The sequence below is a fragment of the Mobula birostris genome, chromosome 11, assembly GCF_030028105.1.
Source record: "Mobula birostris isolate sMobBir1 chromosome 11, sMobBir1.hap1, whole genome shotgun sequence".
NCBI lineage: Eukaryota > Metazoa > Chordata > Chondrichthyes > Myliobatiformes > Myliobatidae > Mobula > Mobula birostris.
This window is the reverse complement of record NC_092380.1, coordinates 108,398,971-108,416,282: the sequence shown is the minus strand read 5'-3', so window position 1 is coordinate 108,416,282 and position 17,312 is coordinate 108,398,971. Positions and strand designations below refer to the sequence as shown.

The window sequence follows — 17,312 nt, the reverse complement described above, 5'->3', positions numbered from 1 at the left end:
GTTAAATTCTGGTGCTGTTCTGGAAGGAGTCTCTGTACATCCTCCAGTAACCTGCCTACTTAACCCTAACCCAATCACAGGACAATTTACAATGACCAACCAACCTACTAACTAGTGAGTCAATGGACTGTGGGAGAAAATTGGAGAACCCAAAGGAAATAGAGGTGGTCACAGGGAGAACGTACAAACTCCTTACCGACGACACAGGAATTGAACTCTAAACTCCGTTACCCAAGCTGTAATCGCACTAACCATTACACTACCGTGACACCCCACTATGCTATTGTAGCATCCCCCAACACCACCGTGGCACTCCTCAAAAATGTTTTGTTATAATCATTAAGACTTTTAAGCACAATACATTGAAATTCCACTCAATTTTCATTTTGTTTCCTTTACTGCATGTTCTCATTCAGTTTTGCATTGGTAGTTATAAAAATAGTCACCCAGTTACTTGCTAGAAATTAAACTATATGCTTAAGACCAATTAAAATTAAAGTTGTGTCATCATATTCATCACTATTTTCAGTAATGTTGATTTAAGGAGAATACAACATTTACCCTTTGATTTTGAAGTTATTTTTGTTCTTAACCTTTTCAGATAATTCAGATCCTTTAATACTTGGAGAAATCAAGAAGTATTTTTATAAAGAGCTAGAAAATATTCAAATTTACCTGTATTAAGATTCTACGGTTATGATTTCATCACTTTGATCCTTTTTCAAAGTTTGCAAATGTCATGAAAGTTCTCCACATAATTTTTTTCCACACTGAAGCGCCAAGAACTGAAGCCTGAGACCTCTAGCAACAGTTGCTAGACACAAAAATCATGTGATCAAAACACTTGTAACCTGGTGCAGCTCTGAGGGAAATCATTGATGGTCAAAGATAATAAGAAGCTATTTCCCTGACTACTTATGCAAAGCTACACAAGTACACATAAACACTCAGGGTATTATTACAGTACCTTCAAGAAAATTCACAACATGAAAAGCTTGTTATGTGTAATTAATATGGAATCTCCTTCTGCTAATAAAATACTTTTAATCCTTAATATCATTTTTGAGGCAATTATTACAAATAAGACATGCCAGTGGTTATATTTCATTAAAAGTTGGGTCACCTGGAGGAGGTTGTATGATGTTGAAAGACCCGAAACACCCGATGCTTCCAGGAACATCACTTGAAGATGTGTCCAGAAGCATCAATAGATGTATGTACACAGTTTAATCCTTAATATCGTTTTTGAGGCAATTATTATGAATAAGACATGCCAGTGGCTATATTTCATTAAAAGCTTCTGGAGATCTTGTCACCAAAAACTCTAGCAAATTTCTACAGATGTACTGTGAGTGCGTTCTGATTGGTTGCATCACCATTTGATATGGAGGTGCCAATGCATAGGAACGGAAAAAGCTGGACAGCGTTGGAAATTCAGATAGCTCCATTGTGGGCACTTGCCTCTCCACCATCAAGAATATCTTCAATAGATGGTGCCTCAAGAAGGTGTTATCCATCATGAAGGACCCTCACCATCTGGGACATGCCCTCTCCTCATTACTACCGTCAGCGAGGAGGTACAGGAGCCTGAAGACACACACTCAACATTTTAGGAACAGCTTCTTCATCTCCATTATCAGATTTCAGAGTGGACAATTAACCTCACTTAGATACCATGAACACTATTTCACTTTTTGATCTCTTTTTACACAAATTATTTATATTTTATGTACAGTGGATTCCGATTAATTGGGACACATTGGTACCAGTAGATTCTGCCCCAGTTAAGTAGCTGCCCTACTTAGCTAAGTTTCATGGAAATAGTTAAAAAGGTATATAAAAGATAAATTATCATTTAACTGAGTAACAAATTATATATTTAAATGAAATACAGAATAAATTAGAATACTACCAAAACTGCTGTGGTACTATAAAACTGTGTATTAGTTCCTAATAATTATTGACAGAGGAATTCATTCAGTGCAAGCTGATTGTTTTTTTGATTGACTGTAAGTGAACAAAATCAGCGCAGACATCTGTGCAGATAGTGGACTGCCTCCGAACAGTGCTTTCTATGATTGTATCTCCAAATTTTCAATATCAATGTAACTTTCAAGATGATTGTTGACTGCTTCAAATTCTTCGTAGTCCTAACTTGTTGAAGTAGTGAAATCATTTCATTTTCACTCCCAGCCGTTTCTGGCATCTCCAAGCCTGAATGCTCGAAACTGCAGCGAGCAAAACAGTTCTGAATTGTCTAACTGCTTATCACTTGCCAACTATCAGTGACAAAAATCACTGCCTTTTGAACTCAAGCATGCAAATGGCTCTATTTAAAAACTGACCCTCTGAGGACGGTGTAGTGTCTAACTGCCACACAACATAGATACGACTAATGCTAGTTAGAAACTGTTCGGTAACTGTCTGCTGCCCCCACGGAGCGGCATATTGTCCCAAATAAACAAAGGAAATCCTGGCTAATATCGTAATTTGTTTTTGTTCTTTAAAAGTTTTCCCAAATAAGCAACTGTCCTGATTAACCAGTGGCCCAAATAACCACAATCCACTGTATTTCTTATTGAAACTTAAAATGATTATTTTATGTATTGCACAGCACAGCTGTTGCAAAGCATCAAATTCCATGAGGTCTATGATAATAGATATGATTCTGATTCCAATTCCCTTTAGAACCACTTGTAAACAATGACATTAAAAGATGCATTTTTGCTGCTCAAATCCCTTTCCTGGCTCCATAGAGGCTATTGTCTGATGACCTGTTGTATGCAAGAGGCACAGCAAACTGTTGTATCCAGTGTGGTTGCACATTTGCCAGTCAAAGGAGAGCATGTCCATTACTAGCTGTATTGAAGGGTGATGTGTTCAGGGTGACCAGGTTCAAAGTTCAAAGTAACTTTATTTTCAAAGTCCATATATGTCACCATATACTACCCTGAGAATTGTTTTCTTGCTGGCATTCACAGTAAATACGAAGGAATACTACAGAATCAATGAAAAGCTACATACAAAGATGAACAAACAACCAATGTGTAAAAGGCAAAGTGCAAATATAAAGATAAATAAATATTGAGAGTATGAGTTGTAGAGTCCTTGAAAGTGGATCCTGAAGAAGGGTCTCAGCCTTCTTTCTATTCATTTCCATAGATGTTGCATGACCTGGCACTTTGTGTGTGTTCCTTAGGTTGTGGAATCAGTTCAGTGTTGAGGTGGGTGGAATTATCCACCCAGGTACAGGAGCCTGATGGTGAAGGTAATAACTGTTCCTGAACCTGGTGGTGTGGGTGTTAAGGCTGCTGCAACTCCTGCCCAATGGCAGCAGCAATAAGAGAGCATGCCCTGGATGGAAGAAGTCCTTGACGGAAGCTGCTAACTCCAAGTGGGAACCCGTGGAGTAGAATTCCTATTTCTTTGTATCCTTTTTTGATCTGATGGGTCCATTAAAGTCACTACTACTCTACTGAAAGGTATAGATACAAAAGATTCTGCAGATGTTGGAAATCTTGAGCAACACATATAAAATGCTGGGGGATCTCAGCAAGTCAAAGCATCTATGGAGGGGAATAACCAGCCAATGTTTCGGGCTGCGATTTCATCTTTATACAGATCTGTGATGAGTTGTATGCCTGTGTGCAAAGTGTTACTCTTACCCTATTTGAGACACAGCATTATTGATACTTACAGTATCTATTCCTATGGGCAAGACCTGCATGAATTCACCAGATTGTCATGATAAATGATTTATTGTGTTGCCCGAACTAGCCTTAGAAGAAACCATTCTTGGAATACTGTGGCATTAATTATCTTATGTTTGAGTTAACCTACTCCTTTCTCTCTATAATCAGGTAGTGTCTTGGGTGAGAACTTTTATTTGTAGTCCATGGTGTCTAGGGAAAGGTAGTTACTCTGGTGAAGGGGCTTGTTGTGTCCATTCTGGGACAGCTCACTCACCTTTCGTCCCTACCAAACACTCAGCTCTCACCTGTGGCTCCAATAGCTGTTTGCATGGCATAGCGGCCACACACCCTGATACACCATTTCAACAGGTGGGCAAAACCACGTGAGGGTAGCTGGCGCCCTCATACCCTGGTGGGATGGGGACATACCAGTCCTAGCATGGGCAAATTAGATCTACAGTGAGATCCAACAGCGAGGAAGACGATACTGCAACGCTGTATGAAGAGCAAAGGACATGACAAGGCACAGAAGACATCTTTGTCATCCACTGCAACCAAGGAAGACCCCAGTTTGTGACAATTACTCATAACTAGACCTGGACCTCTGAGTTCAAGAGAGTGGAACTGCCCTAGTGCAATGACTTTTCCACTTTTAAAAACTCTCCTGCTCAGGTTCCCTGTCATCGTTGGACAGGATGGACTACCACCACCTGAACTGAACACGAGAGATTCTGCAGATGTAGTAAACCCAGAGAACACACAAAAATGCTGGAGGAACTTAATGGGTCAGGCAGCATCTGTGGAAGGGAATAAGCAGGCAACATTTCCGACCAAGATCCTTCACAAAGATGGAACCCTCCACAGATGGTATCTAACCTGTTGAGTTTCTCCAGCATTTTGTCAAAGGTTTTAAAGGTACATTTAGTGCCAGAGAAATGTATACAATATACATCCTGAAATTCTTTTTCTTCACAACCATCCATGAAAACAGAGGAAAGCCCCAAAGAATGAATGATAGTTAAATGCTAGAACCCCAAAGCCCCCTCAGCTCCCCCCTCTCACACATAGGTCCTTTAACATCTGCTGGACGATGTTGAGGATGTTCTACAAATCTGTGGTGGCCAGTGCTATCATGTTTGCTGTTGTGTGATGGGGCAGCAGGCTGAGGGTGGCAGACACCAACAGGATCAACAAACTCATTCGTAAGGCCAGTGATGTTGTGGGGATGGAACTGGACTCTCTGACGGTGGTGTCTGAAAAGAGGATGCTGTCCAAGTTGCATGCCATCTTGGACAATGTCTCCCATCCACTACATAATGTACTGGTTGGGCACAGGAGTAAATTCAGCCAGAGACTCATTCCACCGAGATGCAACACTGAGCGTCATAGGAAGTCATTCCTGCCTGTGGCCATCAAACTTTACAACTCCTCCCTTGGAGGGTTAGACACCCTGAGCCAATAGGCTGGTCCTGGACTTATTTCCATCTGGCATAATTTAGATATTATTATTTAATTACTTGTGGTTTTATATTGCTATGTTTATACTCTATTCTTGGTTGGTGCACCTGTAATGAAACCCAATTTCCCTCGGGATTAATAAAGTATGTCTATCTATCTATCTATATGCAGCAGCAAAGCAACGGTCCCCACTCCCCCACCAGCAAAAGCATTGGCACCCCTCATCAAAACCATAGAAACTACAGCACAGAAACAGGCCTTTTGGCCCTTCTTGGTTGTGCCGAACCATTTTCTGCCTAGTCTCACTGACCTGCACACGGACCATATCCCTCCATACACCTCCCATCCATGTATCTGTCCAATTTATTCTTAAATGTTAAAAAAGAACCCGCATTTACCACCTCGTCTGGCAGCTCATTCCATACTCCCACCACTCTCTGTGTGAAGAAGCCCCCCCCTAATGTTCCCTTTAAACTTTTCCCCCCTCACCCTTAACCCATGTCCTCTGGTTTTTTTCTCCCCTTGCCTCAGTGGAAAAAGCCTGCTTGCATTCACTCTATCTATACCCATCATAATTTTATATACCTCTATCAAATCTCCCCTCATTCTTCTACGCTCCAGGGAATAAAGTCCTAACCTATTCAACCTTTCTCTGTAACTGAGTTTCTCAAGTCCCGGCAACATCCTTGTAAACCTTCTCTGCACTCTTTCAACCTTATTTATATCCTTCCTGTAATTTGGTGACCAAAACTGAACACAATATTCCAGATTCGGCCTCAACAATGCCTTATACAACCTCATCATAACATTCCAGCTCTTCTACTCAATACTTTGATTAATAAAGGCCAATGTACCAAAAGCTCTCTTTACGACCCTATCTACCTATGACGACACTTTTAGGGAATTTTGTATCTGTATTCCCAGATCCCTCTGTTCCACTGCACTCCTCAGTGCCTTACCATTAACCCTGTATGTTCTACCTTCGTTTGTCCTTCCAACGTGCAATACCTCACACTTGTCAGTATTAAACTCCAACTGCCATTTTTCAGCCCATTTTTCCAGATGGTCCAAGTCCCTCCGCAGGCTCTGAAAACCTTCCTCACTGTCTACTACACCTCCAATCTTTGTATCATCAGCAAACTTGCTGATCCAATTTACCACATTATCATCCAGATCATTGATATAGATGACAAATAACAATGGACCCAGCACTGATCCCTGTGGCACACCACTAGTCACAGGCCTCCACTCAGAGAAGCAGTTCTCTACCACCACTCTCTGGCTTCTTCCATCGAGCCAATGTCTAATCCAATTTACCACCTCTCCATGTATACCTAGCGACTGAATTTTCCTAACTAACCTCCCATGTGGGACCTTATCAAAGGCCTTACTGAAGTCCATGTAGACAATATCCACTGCCTTCCCTTCATCCACTTTCCTGGTAACCTCCTCGAAAAACTCCAACAGATTGGTCAAACATGACCTACCACGCACAAAGCCATGTTGACTCTCCCTAGTAAGCCCCTGTCTATCCAAATGCTTGTAGATTCTGTCTCTTAGTACTCCCTCCAATAACTTACCTACTACTGACATTAAACTCACCGGCCTATAATTTCCCGGATTACTTTTCGATCCTTTTTTAAACAACGGAACAACATGAGCCACTCTCCAATCCTCCGGCACTTCACCCGTAGACAGTGACATTTTAAATATTTCTGCCAGGGCCCCTGCAATTTCAACACTAGTCTCCTTCAAGGTCCGAGGGAACACTCTGTCAGGTCCCGGGGATTTATCCACTTTAATTTTCCTCAAGACAGTAAGCACCTCCTCCTTTTCAATCTGTACAGTTTCCATGGTCTCACTACTTGATTCTCTCAATTCCATAGATTTCATGCCAGCTTCCTTAGTAAATACAGACGCAAAAAACCTACTTAAGATCTCCCCCATCTCCTTTGGTTCCGCACAAAGCCGACCACTCTGATCTTCAAGAGGACCAATTTTATCCCTTATAATCCTTTTGCTCTTAATATACTTGTAAAAGCTCTTTGGATTATCCTTCACTTTGACTGCCAAGGCAACCTCATGTCTTCTTTTAGCCCTCCTGATTTCTTCCTTAAGTATTTTCTTGCACTTCTTATACTCCTCAAGCACCTTATTTACCCCCTGTTTCCTATACATTTCATACAACTCCCTCTTCTTCTTTATCAGAGTTGCAATATCCCTTGAGAACCAAGGTTCCTTATTCCTATTCACTTTGCCTTTAATCCTGACAGGAACATATAAACTCTGCACTCTCAAAATTTCCCCTTTGAAGGCTTCCCACCTACCAATCACATCTTTGCCAGAGAACAACCTGTCCCAATCCACGCTTCTTAGATCCTTTCTCATTTCTTCAAATTTGGCCGCCTTCCAGTTCAGAACCTCAACCCTAGGACCAGATCTATCCTTGTCCATGATCAAATTGAAACTAATGGTGTTATGATCACTGGAACCAAAGTGCTCCCCTACACAGACTTCTGTCACTTGCCCTAATTTGTTTCCTAACAGGAGATCCAATATTGCATCCCCTCTAGTTGGTCCCCCTATATATTGATTTAGAAAACTTTCCTGAACACATTTTACAAACTCTAAACCATCTAGACCCCTAACAGTTTGGGAGTCCCAATCAATGTATGGAAAATTAAAATCCCCTACCACCACATCGTGCACTCAAGTGTGCAGCAAAGCATCAATACAGACACAGACTTTCAGTACCCCAAAGACTACTTGTTCACCTGGTAATTTGACATACCACAGGTAAAAGAGGTGTCCCCGTTTCACGTTTTGTGTGTTCATCGTGACCTGATGTATAGACTCTTTCAGGGACTCTACAACTCATGTCCTCACTACTACTTTCATTTGCACAATTTGTCTTCTTTTGCTCATTGATTGTTTGTCAGTCTTTGTTTATACATAGTTTTTCAGAAATGCTATTGTATTTTGTTATTTCGCTATAAATATCTGCAAGAAAATAAATCCCAAGGTATATGGCAACATATACAGTATTTACCTAGTTTCAATAGGTACATTTAATGTCAGAGAAATATATACAGTATACATAGTCAAAGAAAAGTACAACACAGAAACAGGCCCATCAGTCTATCTGGTCTGTACCAAACCATTTAAAGTGCTTACTCCCATTGAACTGCACTGGGACCATAACCCTTCATACCCCTACCATCCATCTCCTTATCCAAACTCCTCTTCAATGTTGCAATTGAGCTCGCATGCACTGCTTGCTCTGGCAGCTTGTTCCATACTCTCACGACCCTCTGAATGAAGAAGCTTCCCCCAATGTTCCCCCTTAAACTTTTCACCTTTCACCCTTAGCCCACGACCTCTAGTTGTAGCCCCACCCAACCTCAGTGAAAAAAGCTTGTTTATCCTGTTTATACCCCTCATAATTTTGTATCCCTCTATCAATTCTCCCCTCGGTCTTCTATGTTTCAAGGAATAAGGTCCTAATTTAGTCATTTTTTTCCTTGTATCCCAGATCCTCCAGTCTCAGTACCACCCTCTGTACTCTTTCAACCTTATTTATATCTTTCCTGTAGGTAGGTGACCAAAACCGCACACAATACTCCAAATTACGCCTCACCAATGTCTAATACAACTGCAACATAACATTCCATTTCCTGCACTCAATACTTGGATTTATGAAGGCCAATGTATCAAAACCTTGCTTAATGATCCTATATACCTGTGACACCACTTTCAGTGAATTATGGACCTGAACTCCCAGGTTCTTTTGTCCTTCTGCACTCTTCACTACACTGATTGGTCCTACTGAAGTACAACACCTCACAGTTGTCTGCATTATATTCCATCTGGCATTTTTCAGGCTGGTCCAGATCCTGCTGCAAGCCACGATAGTCTTCCTTGCAATCCACTGCACCCCCATTCTTAGTGTCACCTGCAAATTTGCTGATCCAGTTAACCTTCCAATACTTTCCCATAACTTTCCCACTATAGATGTCAGGCTTACCGGCCTATAATTTCCTGGTTTATTTTTAGTGCCTTTCTTAAACAGCAGAACAGCATTGGCTATCCTCCAATCCTCTGGTATCTCACTTATTGCTAAGGATAATTTGAACATCTCTGCTCGGGCGCCAGCGATTTCTGCACTTGCCTCCTGCATGGTCTGAGGGCGCACCTTGTCAGGCCCTGGGGATTTTTCCACCCAAATTTGCCTCAAGACTTTGATAATAAATTTGACTTTGATTAACTCATTAAAATGTTACTGACATTGAAACAAAAAGTATGCCTCAAAGTTCCTTCCTATAGCTTACCTCATTAGTCACCTCAAACATACCATCCTTACTGCAACAGTAAGAATCTTCTTCCCATTGGTGGGTGTCCTTTCTTACTCTTTCCTCTTCGCAGTGGCACATCAGGAAACACATCATTATATCAAGGCACAAGCCTTCACCTTCCTAAAATGGTAAACCTAAGGTTAAGGATCCCCATAAACCTAAAGAAGGCAGAGGTACCAGCCATAACAAAATGATGGAGCAGACTTGATGGGTCGAATGGCTCAATTCGGCTTCTATACGTTATGGTCTAAATTTATGAAGAAACTCTTTGGGCAACCTCCTACCTTTTTCTAATTGATTTTAAATATCTCTATAAATATTCCAGTTTAGTCATAGACAGATACAGCACAAAAAGTCTTTTCAGCCCATCAAATCTATGCCAGAAATCAACCCTCATTTGCATCAATCCTCCATCAATCCCATTTTTCTTATTCTCCCAACATTCTTTCAAGTCCAGATCCCATTGCTCACCAACATGCTAATAGCTAACTAACATATTAACCCACAAGTTTTTGAGATGAGGGATGGTAACTAATGCTCTGCCTTTGTTTAAGATAGGCAGCAGGAATAGGTCATAGGACTACAGGTTGGTGAGCCATATATCAGTGATGGAAAATGCATTGATAAGGATTTTGAGGGACAACGTTTATTTGCATTTGGAAAGTCAAGGACTGATTAGAACAGTCAGCATAGCTTTGTGCATGAAAAATCATTGAGAAAATTGATTGTGCATCTTCTTCATTCTTTCCCTTGCGTTGAATCCCTCTTCTGTTAATTTTTGGGATCTTTGACTCCCACAGGAATATTTACAGGAAGCAACATTATCCATTCTATTGAAATTGTTTTCGAACTGGTTTCCTGGCTTTAATGATGACATGTTAAATATTTCTTAAATGTTGTAATACAGTATATTTTTTTGCTTACCCTGTTTTGGTTAGCTTCTTCATGTCCTGTTTATTTTGATCGACTGCTCACTAAAAGAGACCTGACTACAGATATTTTATAGGGCCTCTCTTTGCAGTGATGTCATAAAGTTCTGTCCCAGTGACATCATTGTCAGAAGTGATGGCCTCAATTTGTCAGAGGGTTGCAAGACAGGAAAATCAATAAACAAAGACTGAGAGACAAATGTAGATAAATACTTATCTCAGAGAGCAGTTTTGTATTGTGGTGGGAAAAGGCTGTTCAGCATCAATTCAATTTGGGGTCTCAAGCCTTTTCTCAGAAGTGGTACTTTATATTCTATGTCTGAGATTGTGCACATAGATTAACTCCCCAGATCACAACCAACATGATCAATCTATATTTGTCATATTCAGCTTTGGATCAGGTTTGTAGTTTATGTTTATTGTTATTCAAGTGTGCACATGTATATCGCCAAATGAAACAACATTCCTCCAAACTAAGATGCATAACACATTACATGTAACTCACACACAACACATAAAGTAATATTACCACAGATAAGTTAACAAATAATAAGGTGCATTTACAACACAAGTTTAAAAAGTCAACAGTATAATGCTACTGGCATGTCATACGTGACAAGACCTGAGGGTGGCAGGGAGTTCAGTAGTCTCATGGCCTGGGGGAAGAAGCTGTTTCCCATGCTTACAGTCTTCGTCCTAATGCTAAGGTACCTCCTGCCTGATGGAAGGGGGTGAAAGAGATTGGGGTACAGAGGGGAAGGATCTTTGACACTGCATATACATCGCTCCAGAAAAATGTCTTGGATGGCTGAAAAAGTCTGATAAAATAGTAGAATTCACTTTCGGGACCAAAAAAAAACAAACTACTGGAGAAACTCAGTAGGTCAGGCATCATTTGTAGAGGCAGAGTGAGAGTGCAGACCCTGCAATCAGTATTGGAAATTCAGTATTGACATTACCATGCAACACTAAATCAGTACTTCATCCAGGATTTACTTAGCATTACTGCATTTGTCTTTATTTCACCTTCAAAAATATAAAGGGCATGTATGACATCATATTAAGGTAATGGTTAGATCAAGTCAGGTATCTGTAGCATAGTGGTTAGCATAATGCCATTAACACCAGCGACGTGGGCTCAATTTCCACCGCTGTCAGTAAAGAGTTTGTATATTCTCTCAGTGACTGCATGGGTTTCCTCTGGGTGCTCTGGTTTCCTCCCACATTCCAAAGACATACAGATTAGGAGGTTAATTGATCACAAGGGCATAAATGGGGTGGCAGGGACTCATTCTGCTGGTAGGGCCTTTGCTTTGCTGTATCTCTTAATTAATTGATTAATAACGTATACCCCTTCTTGAGTGAAACCGATGACTTTGTTTCTCTCTCCATATACACTGTTGAACTTGGTTGGCTTTTCTGTTAAGTCAGAAAATATACAAAAACCATTTGATATGATAACTAGTATTATAATGAATTATTCGGGCTTCTTTCCCCTTCCTTTCCAGCCCTGATGAAGGGTCTCAGTCCAAACTATTCACTGTTTATTAATTTCCATAGATGCTGGCTAAAGGTGGTGGGGTGGATTTACGTCTTTACCGAAGGAGGTGTAAGAAACTCCTTCCTTCCAGTAGTCTAAAGGTCACCCTGGGCAAGATATAGCGCCTGCTTAGCACCGCCCCCACCCGATTAGGGTCACGTGACGCGGGGGGGGATGGAAGCAGGTGGTGGATGGTCTTATGAGCAGGCTGGTGCATATCACAAGTCCTGGTTATGTGACCACTGAAGAGTATTGATAATGACAGGAGTCACCCATCTTGTAAAGACACTGCCTAGAAGAAGGCAATGGCAAACCCATTCTGTAGAAAAATTAGTCAAGAACAATCATGGTCACGGAGACCATGATCACCCGCGCATGTCATACAACTCAGCATGTAATGAACAAGATGCTGCCTGACCTGCTGAATTCCTCCAGCATTTTGTGTATCCTCTACTACCAAGTTGCCGGCTGGTGGCGTAGTGGCATCAGCGCCAGACTGCCAAGCGAAGGCTCCCGAGTTCAAATCCAGCCGGCTCCCTTACACACTTTCCATCCGTGCTGGGTTGAGCGTTGAGCTAGCAACTTGGCCTCATAAAAATAAGAAAGCCTGCTAAAAAAAAAAAAAAAAAAAATGGCATCATGACGGCGTCCTGATGACTCCACCCGGAGTTAAGGGCTTTCTTCTTCTTCTCCTACTGCCAAGTTGAGGCCACACATGTTGGAGGAGCAGTGGAGGAGGCCATGTGCAAATACATCAGAACGGGAATGACAAGTGGAATTGAAATGGGTAGCCGTTACAAAATCACGTTTTGCAGCAGATAGAGTGAAGAAGCTCAATAATGCAGTTTCCCAATCTACAACAGGACTCACAATGGAGAAAAGGCTGCACCAGATGACCCCCAACAGACTCACAGGTGAAGTATCACCTCACCTGGAAGGACTGTTTGGGGCTCTGAATGGTGGTGAGGGAGGAGGTGTAGGGGCAGGTACAGCACTTGTCATGTTTGCAGGGATAATCCCCACTATTGCCCTCCATAATGCCCTTGTTGTTCAACCTGCTCTACCCTTCATGAATATTGTACACCTTGTCCATACCCCCAATACATAATTCCACCACAGAATGAGACCCCTCAGCCTGTCATGTCAGTATTTAGCCATTCACAACAGCCCCGCTGATTTCCAACTTGCCCCACAATCAGACGCCCCCCCCCCGGGACAGGCTTCATTTCTGACATGGGAGCAGAATTAGGTCGAGCCTTCTCCACCATTCAAACATGGCTGGTTTATCTTTCCCCTCAACTCCATTTTCCTTTCTTCTTATCTCTGTTCTAAAGGGAGGTCCTTGAATAATGAAGCAGTACCCTCTGGTCCTAGACTTTGTTCTCTTACATCTCCTCACCGATACCCTAAAGACCCCTATACCACTACCACCCCAGACCATCACTCCCGCCGCCGCTCCCCCTCTGAGAACCGAGTTTGTGCGCAAGCGCGGAAGGTGGATCACGTGCCTCCCCCCCACCCCGCGGGACCTACGGCATCGCGTTCGAACGACCGACCGCCTCCTCCTCCATGCGCGTGCGCACCGCCTTCCAACTGCCGTCTCCCTCACGGCAGGCGTGCGCAATGCGTTCGAACGGCCGTCCCACCCACCCGACCTGTCCCTTGTCCGATTAAAAGTCGGTTCCCTGGAGCGTTGGAGGCTGGGCTGCTGGTTCCGACGGGTTGGTGCGTTTTCTGCCTTCCCCCACCCTTCGGCTCGGCTCCGCGGCGGATGGCTGAAAGGAGGCGTAGCGAAGTGCCAGGCTGCTGCGCGTTGCTCACGTTTAGTATACGAGGAGCCGGAGGAATGAGGAAGTAAGCGGGCACGTAAAGATAACACTTCTTCCCTCAGTGTTGGCCCTTGTATCTTCTTAGATTCCCCCTCAATAAAATGAAACCGCTCTTCCCGAGCGGAAGCCATTTTCTGCACGGGAAGATCCCACAGTGTCCACATGAATGGTGTCAACCCGCAACGTGGACTCTCTCTACGGATGATCAACGACTCGCTGAGTTCTTATTTGTTGCTCCAGATTCAGGCATCTGCAGTCTCCCACGAGATGTGTTGGTTGAGCACAGAACTACTCCCCACCCCATCTCCTTTTTCCGAAAATAATTTACTTTTTTCAGTGGTGTGGATTCTACTGGGGATTCCACCCTGGACTAAGGAGGTGGTTAAGACTCTGCTGCTTCAGTAGGTCTGGAGCCAGCCACAAACAAACCAAACAGTTTGCTGGGGCAGGGGTTCCCAAACTGTTTTATGCCATGGACCCCTGCCATTAACCGTGGGGTCTGTTTACTCCACGTTGGGAACTTCTGCAAGGAACTTAGCTGGTCTACCAGCTTCTGTCAGGGGTGGGGAAGAGAGATATTGTTGGGTGGGAATATCATAGCAGTAAGCACAACACTGTTTCAGCTTGGGGCATGCCGAGTTCACAATTCAATTTTGACGTTATCTGGAAAGAGTTTGATCGTTCTCCCCTTGAACAATGGGTTTCCTCTGGGTGCTGGTTTTCTCCCACAGTCCAAAGACTGTTAGTAGGTTAATTGGCCATTGTAGAATTGTCCCGTGATTAGACTAGGATTAAGTGAGTGGATTGCTAGGTTCACTGGGCCGGAAGGTGCCTATTCTGTGCTGTATCTCTAAATAAACAATAAAGAACTGAGAGGCATCTGTGGAGAGAGAGAAGAAGAATATTTGTGAATATCGTTCATCTATTTAGAATTATTGATCCAATTGGGAATCTCACCATTTTGGAAGAAAGGCCAGTTATTTTATAATGGCCTAGAAGTCTGTTCTGCCCACTGCCTTTCTGGACAGCAATCCCATCAGTCCAATTCCCCCTCATTTAATCAAGTTATAACCTTGTAACTAATAATCTTTAACATGTCTATCAATTCAACTTTAATTCTATTTGCCATTAGACCGGGGTAATTTAAAGTCACCAATTAACCTATCAGAATGTCTTTGGGATGTAGAAGGAAATTGGACCACGCAAAGAAAAGTTGGGCACCCATATGCAAACTCCTTAAAGACAACATCTGAAGTCACAATTGAATCAGAATTGGGTTTAATATCACTGGCATATGTCATGAAATTTGTTTTGCAGCAGTGATGCATTACAATACATAATAAAACTGTATTACAGTAAGAAGTATATATTTTTTAAAGTTATATTAAATAGAAGTGAACTTGGTTTAATGAACTGGTTGAGTGAACTTGGCCTTTTCTCCTTGGAGCAACATAGGATGAGAAGTGACCTGATAGCGGTGTATTAGATGATGAGAGGCATTGATCATGTGGATAGTAGAGGCTTTTTCTCAGGGCTGAAAGGGCTAACATGAGAGGACATAGTTTTAAAGTGCTTGGAAGTCAGAGGAGATGTTGGGTAAATTTTTTACGCAGAGAGTGGTGAGATTGGGCTGCCGGCAACAGTGGTGGAGGTGGACAATAGGGTCTTTTGGATTTTACATGATTGGGCAAATCTTGCTCCATCATGTTGCGCAAAGCTAATAGAGACTTATCTAAAAAGACTACTGGCTGTAATAGCTGTGAGAGGTGGCTCACTAAGTACTGAGCAAAGGGGGATGAATACTTTTGAACTGCTGCCATTTATATTTTTGAATTTTTAGTTATTCATGCTTTACAATTCTCCCTGTTTTTTGGGCTCTACTGTGAAAAAAGGAGCATGAGATTCACAAATAAAAATTCTCAGTTAAATTGATCAGAATTCCTAGTTGTAATACTCATCTATGTCAACAAAGGGTTGGGGGCTGAATACTTTTACAAGGGACTGTGCTACCCTGAGATTCATTTTCTTGCAGGCATCCACAGGAATTACAAGAAAGCACAATAGAATCAATGAAAAGCTACACACAAAGACTGACAACCAGTGTACAAAAGACAAACTGTGCAAACATAAAAATATAAACAAAATAATAATTAATAAATAAAATTAAAAACACAAGTTGTATAATCTTTAAAAGTCAGTCCATAGTTTGGGGTCCCTGGCACTGTGAGGCAGCAACACTAACTGCCGTGCAATTCCCTTAATCATCTTCTGTGTGATCCATTCTCTATTCCCTCAATTATAAATGCATTTTATAGGGATTATAACCTTTTATTTTAGCTTGATTATATTGCTCATTTCCATTTTTTCATGTTATTTACTTTAGGTGTGTTCATATTTCTCTACACTGATTGTACAGACTAAATACACGGAGCCAATACACTGTCACAATTATTTTTCTCCCGGGCACAAAAGTTCCAACAGGTGCATGTGAAAAGCACCAATAACGGTATGAGTTCAAGTATTCTTCAGAAAGACTGGTACAAGATTCTGGGATCAGATCCATCAGACAGTGCACAGAAGTTGAAACAAAATTATCAGAGACTAATCCTATTGGTGAGTTTGAGTTTATTTTTGTGCTTTTAATAATAGTAACTAGCATTGATCTGTTTATCTTTAATTAAATGGCATTGATCCACAATGTATTGGGTCAAATTCAGATGGATTCACCTTGCCACCCACGGTCCTCATCAGAACTTATCTGGATTCTGAGAGTTGAGGAAATAGAACAAGGCCTTCGTGGTTTTTAAGCCTTGGGCAATATTCTGCTAAAGCCCTGCTCTAAAACACTTGGAGAGCCGTTGACTGGAGGCATAGTTGGCAATGAAACTTTGTTCTTGTCCAAGTTTTTTTTAACTGTTTGTAAATCATGTTTAGATACTGCTCAAAAACTTCAAAGTTCAAAGATTGTTCGAAGATTGTTATAATAAAAAGATGGAAATGTCACGTCATAGAGCTTCTGCCTCATTTCTTCACAGATGATGCTGTGTGTGTGGAGTTTGTATGTTCTCCCTCTGATAGCATCGGTTTTCTCTGTTCACCCTACCACCACCCTTGCCTTCTCCCGTCATATCATTCCTGACTTTATCTTCATATCTGATCATTCAGAAAAATGGTTCCAGCCAAATTCAAATGAAATTCATTCCAACTCTCTCTTCACCCAAATTGTGGTTCCATTGCCTCATGAATCAGAACATATTTTACCTCCACAACGTTCTTAGAGTCATGCATTCAACTTTATTCAAGTCTGGGTTCAAGATTCAAGATATTCATAAAATGACGCAGGGTATGTAAGATAATGTAATCGGTGGAAACGTACATAATTCACAATCACCAACATTAAGTTAGGGGTTCACTTTAACTGACTGGTCTAATGTGATGACGTAATTATGTGAAGTTCTGTGACTATGCTTTTGTGTTCTGTGTTTGGAGTACACTAAATAAATTCACTGAGT

General features: G+C 41.7%; 2 protein-coding genes across 7 annotated transcripts in view; one reads left to right on the top strand and one right to left on the bottom strand.

Annotated features, from left to right (window-relative positions):
- LOC140205303 (doublecortin domain-containing protein 1-like) overlaps positions 1-776 on the bottom strand; it is a 566,682-nt gene extending 565,906 nt beyond the window's left edge. For all 5 annotated transcript variants that reach the window (XR_011887817.1, XM_072272825.1, XM_072272826.1 and 2 more), the window contains exon 1: positions 676-776. The gene's annotated coding sequence lies outside the window, so the exon portion shown is untranslated. The remainder of the gene's footprint in view (positions 1-675) is intronic.
- Positions 777-13,556: 12,780 nt separating this feature from the next.
- The window catches only part of dnajc24 (DnaJ (Hsp40) homolog, subfamily C, member 24), a 52,242-nt gene continuing 48,486 nt past the window's right edge, over positions 13,557-17,312 (top strand). Inside the window, exons 1-2 of one of the 2 annotated variants that reach the window (XM_072272822.1) lie at positions 13,557-13,825; positions 16,184-16,413. In XM_072272822.1, coding sequence (XP_072128923.1) covers positions 16,309-16,413 — 105 coding nt within the window. In that variant the 5' untranslated portion in view covers positions 13,557-13,825; positions 16,184-16,308. Of the gene's footprint in view, positions 13,834-16,183; positions 16,414-17,312 lie in introns of both variants that reach the window. The other variant, XM_072272823.1, reaches the window with a different exon arrangement.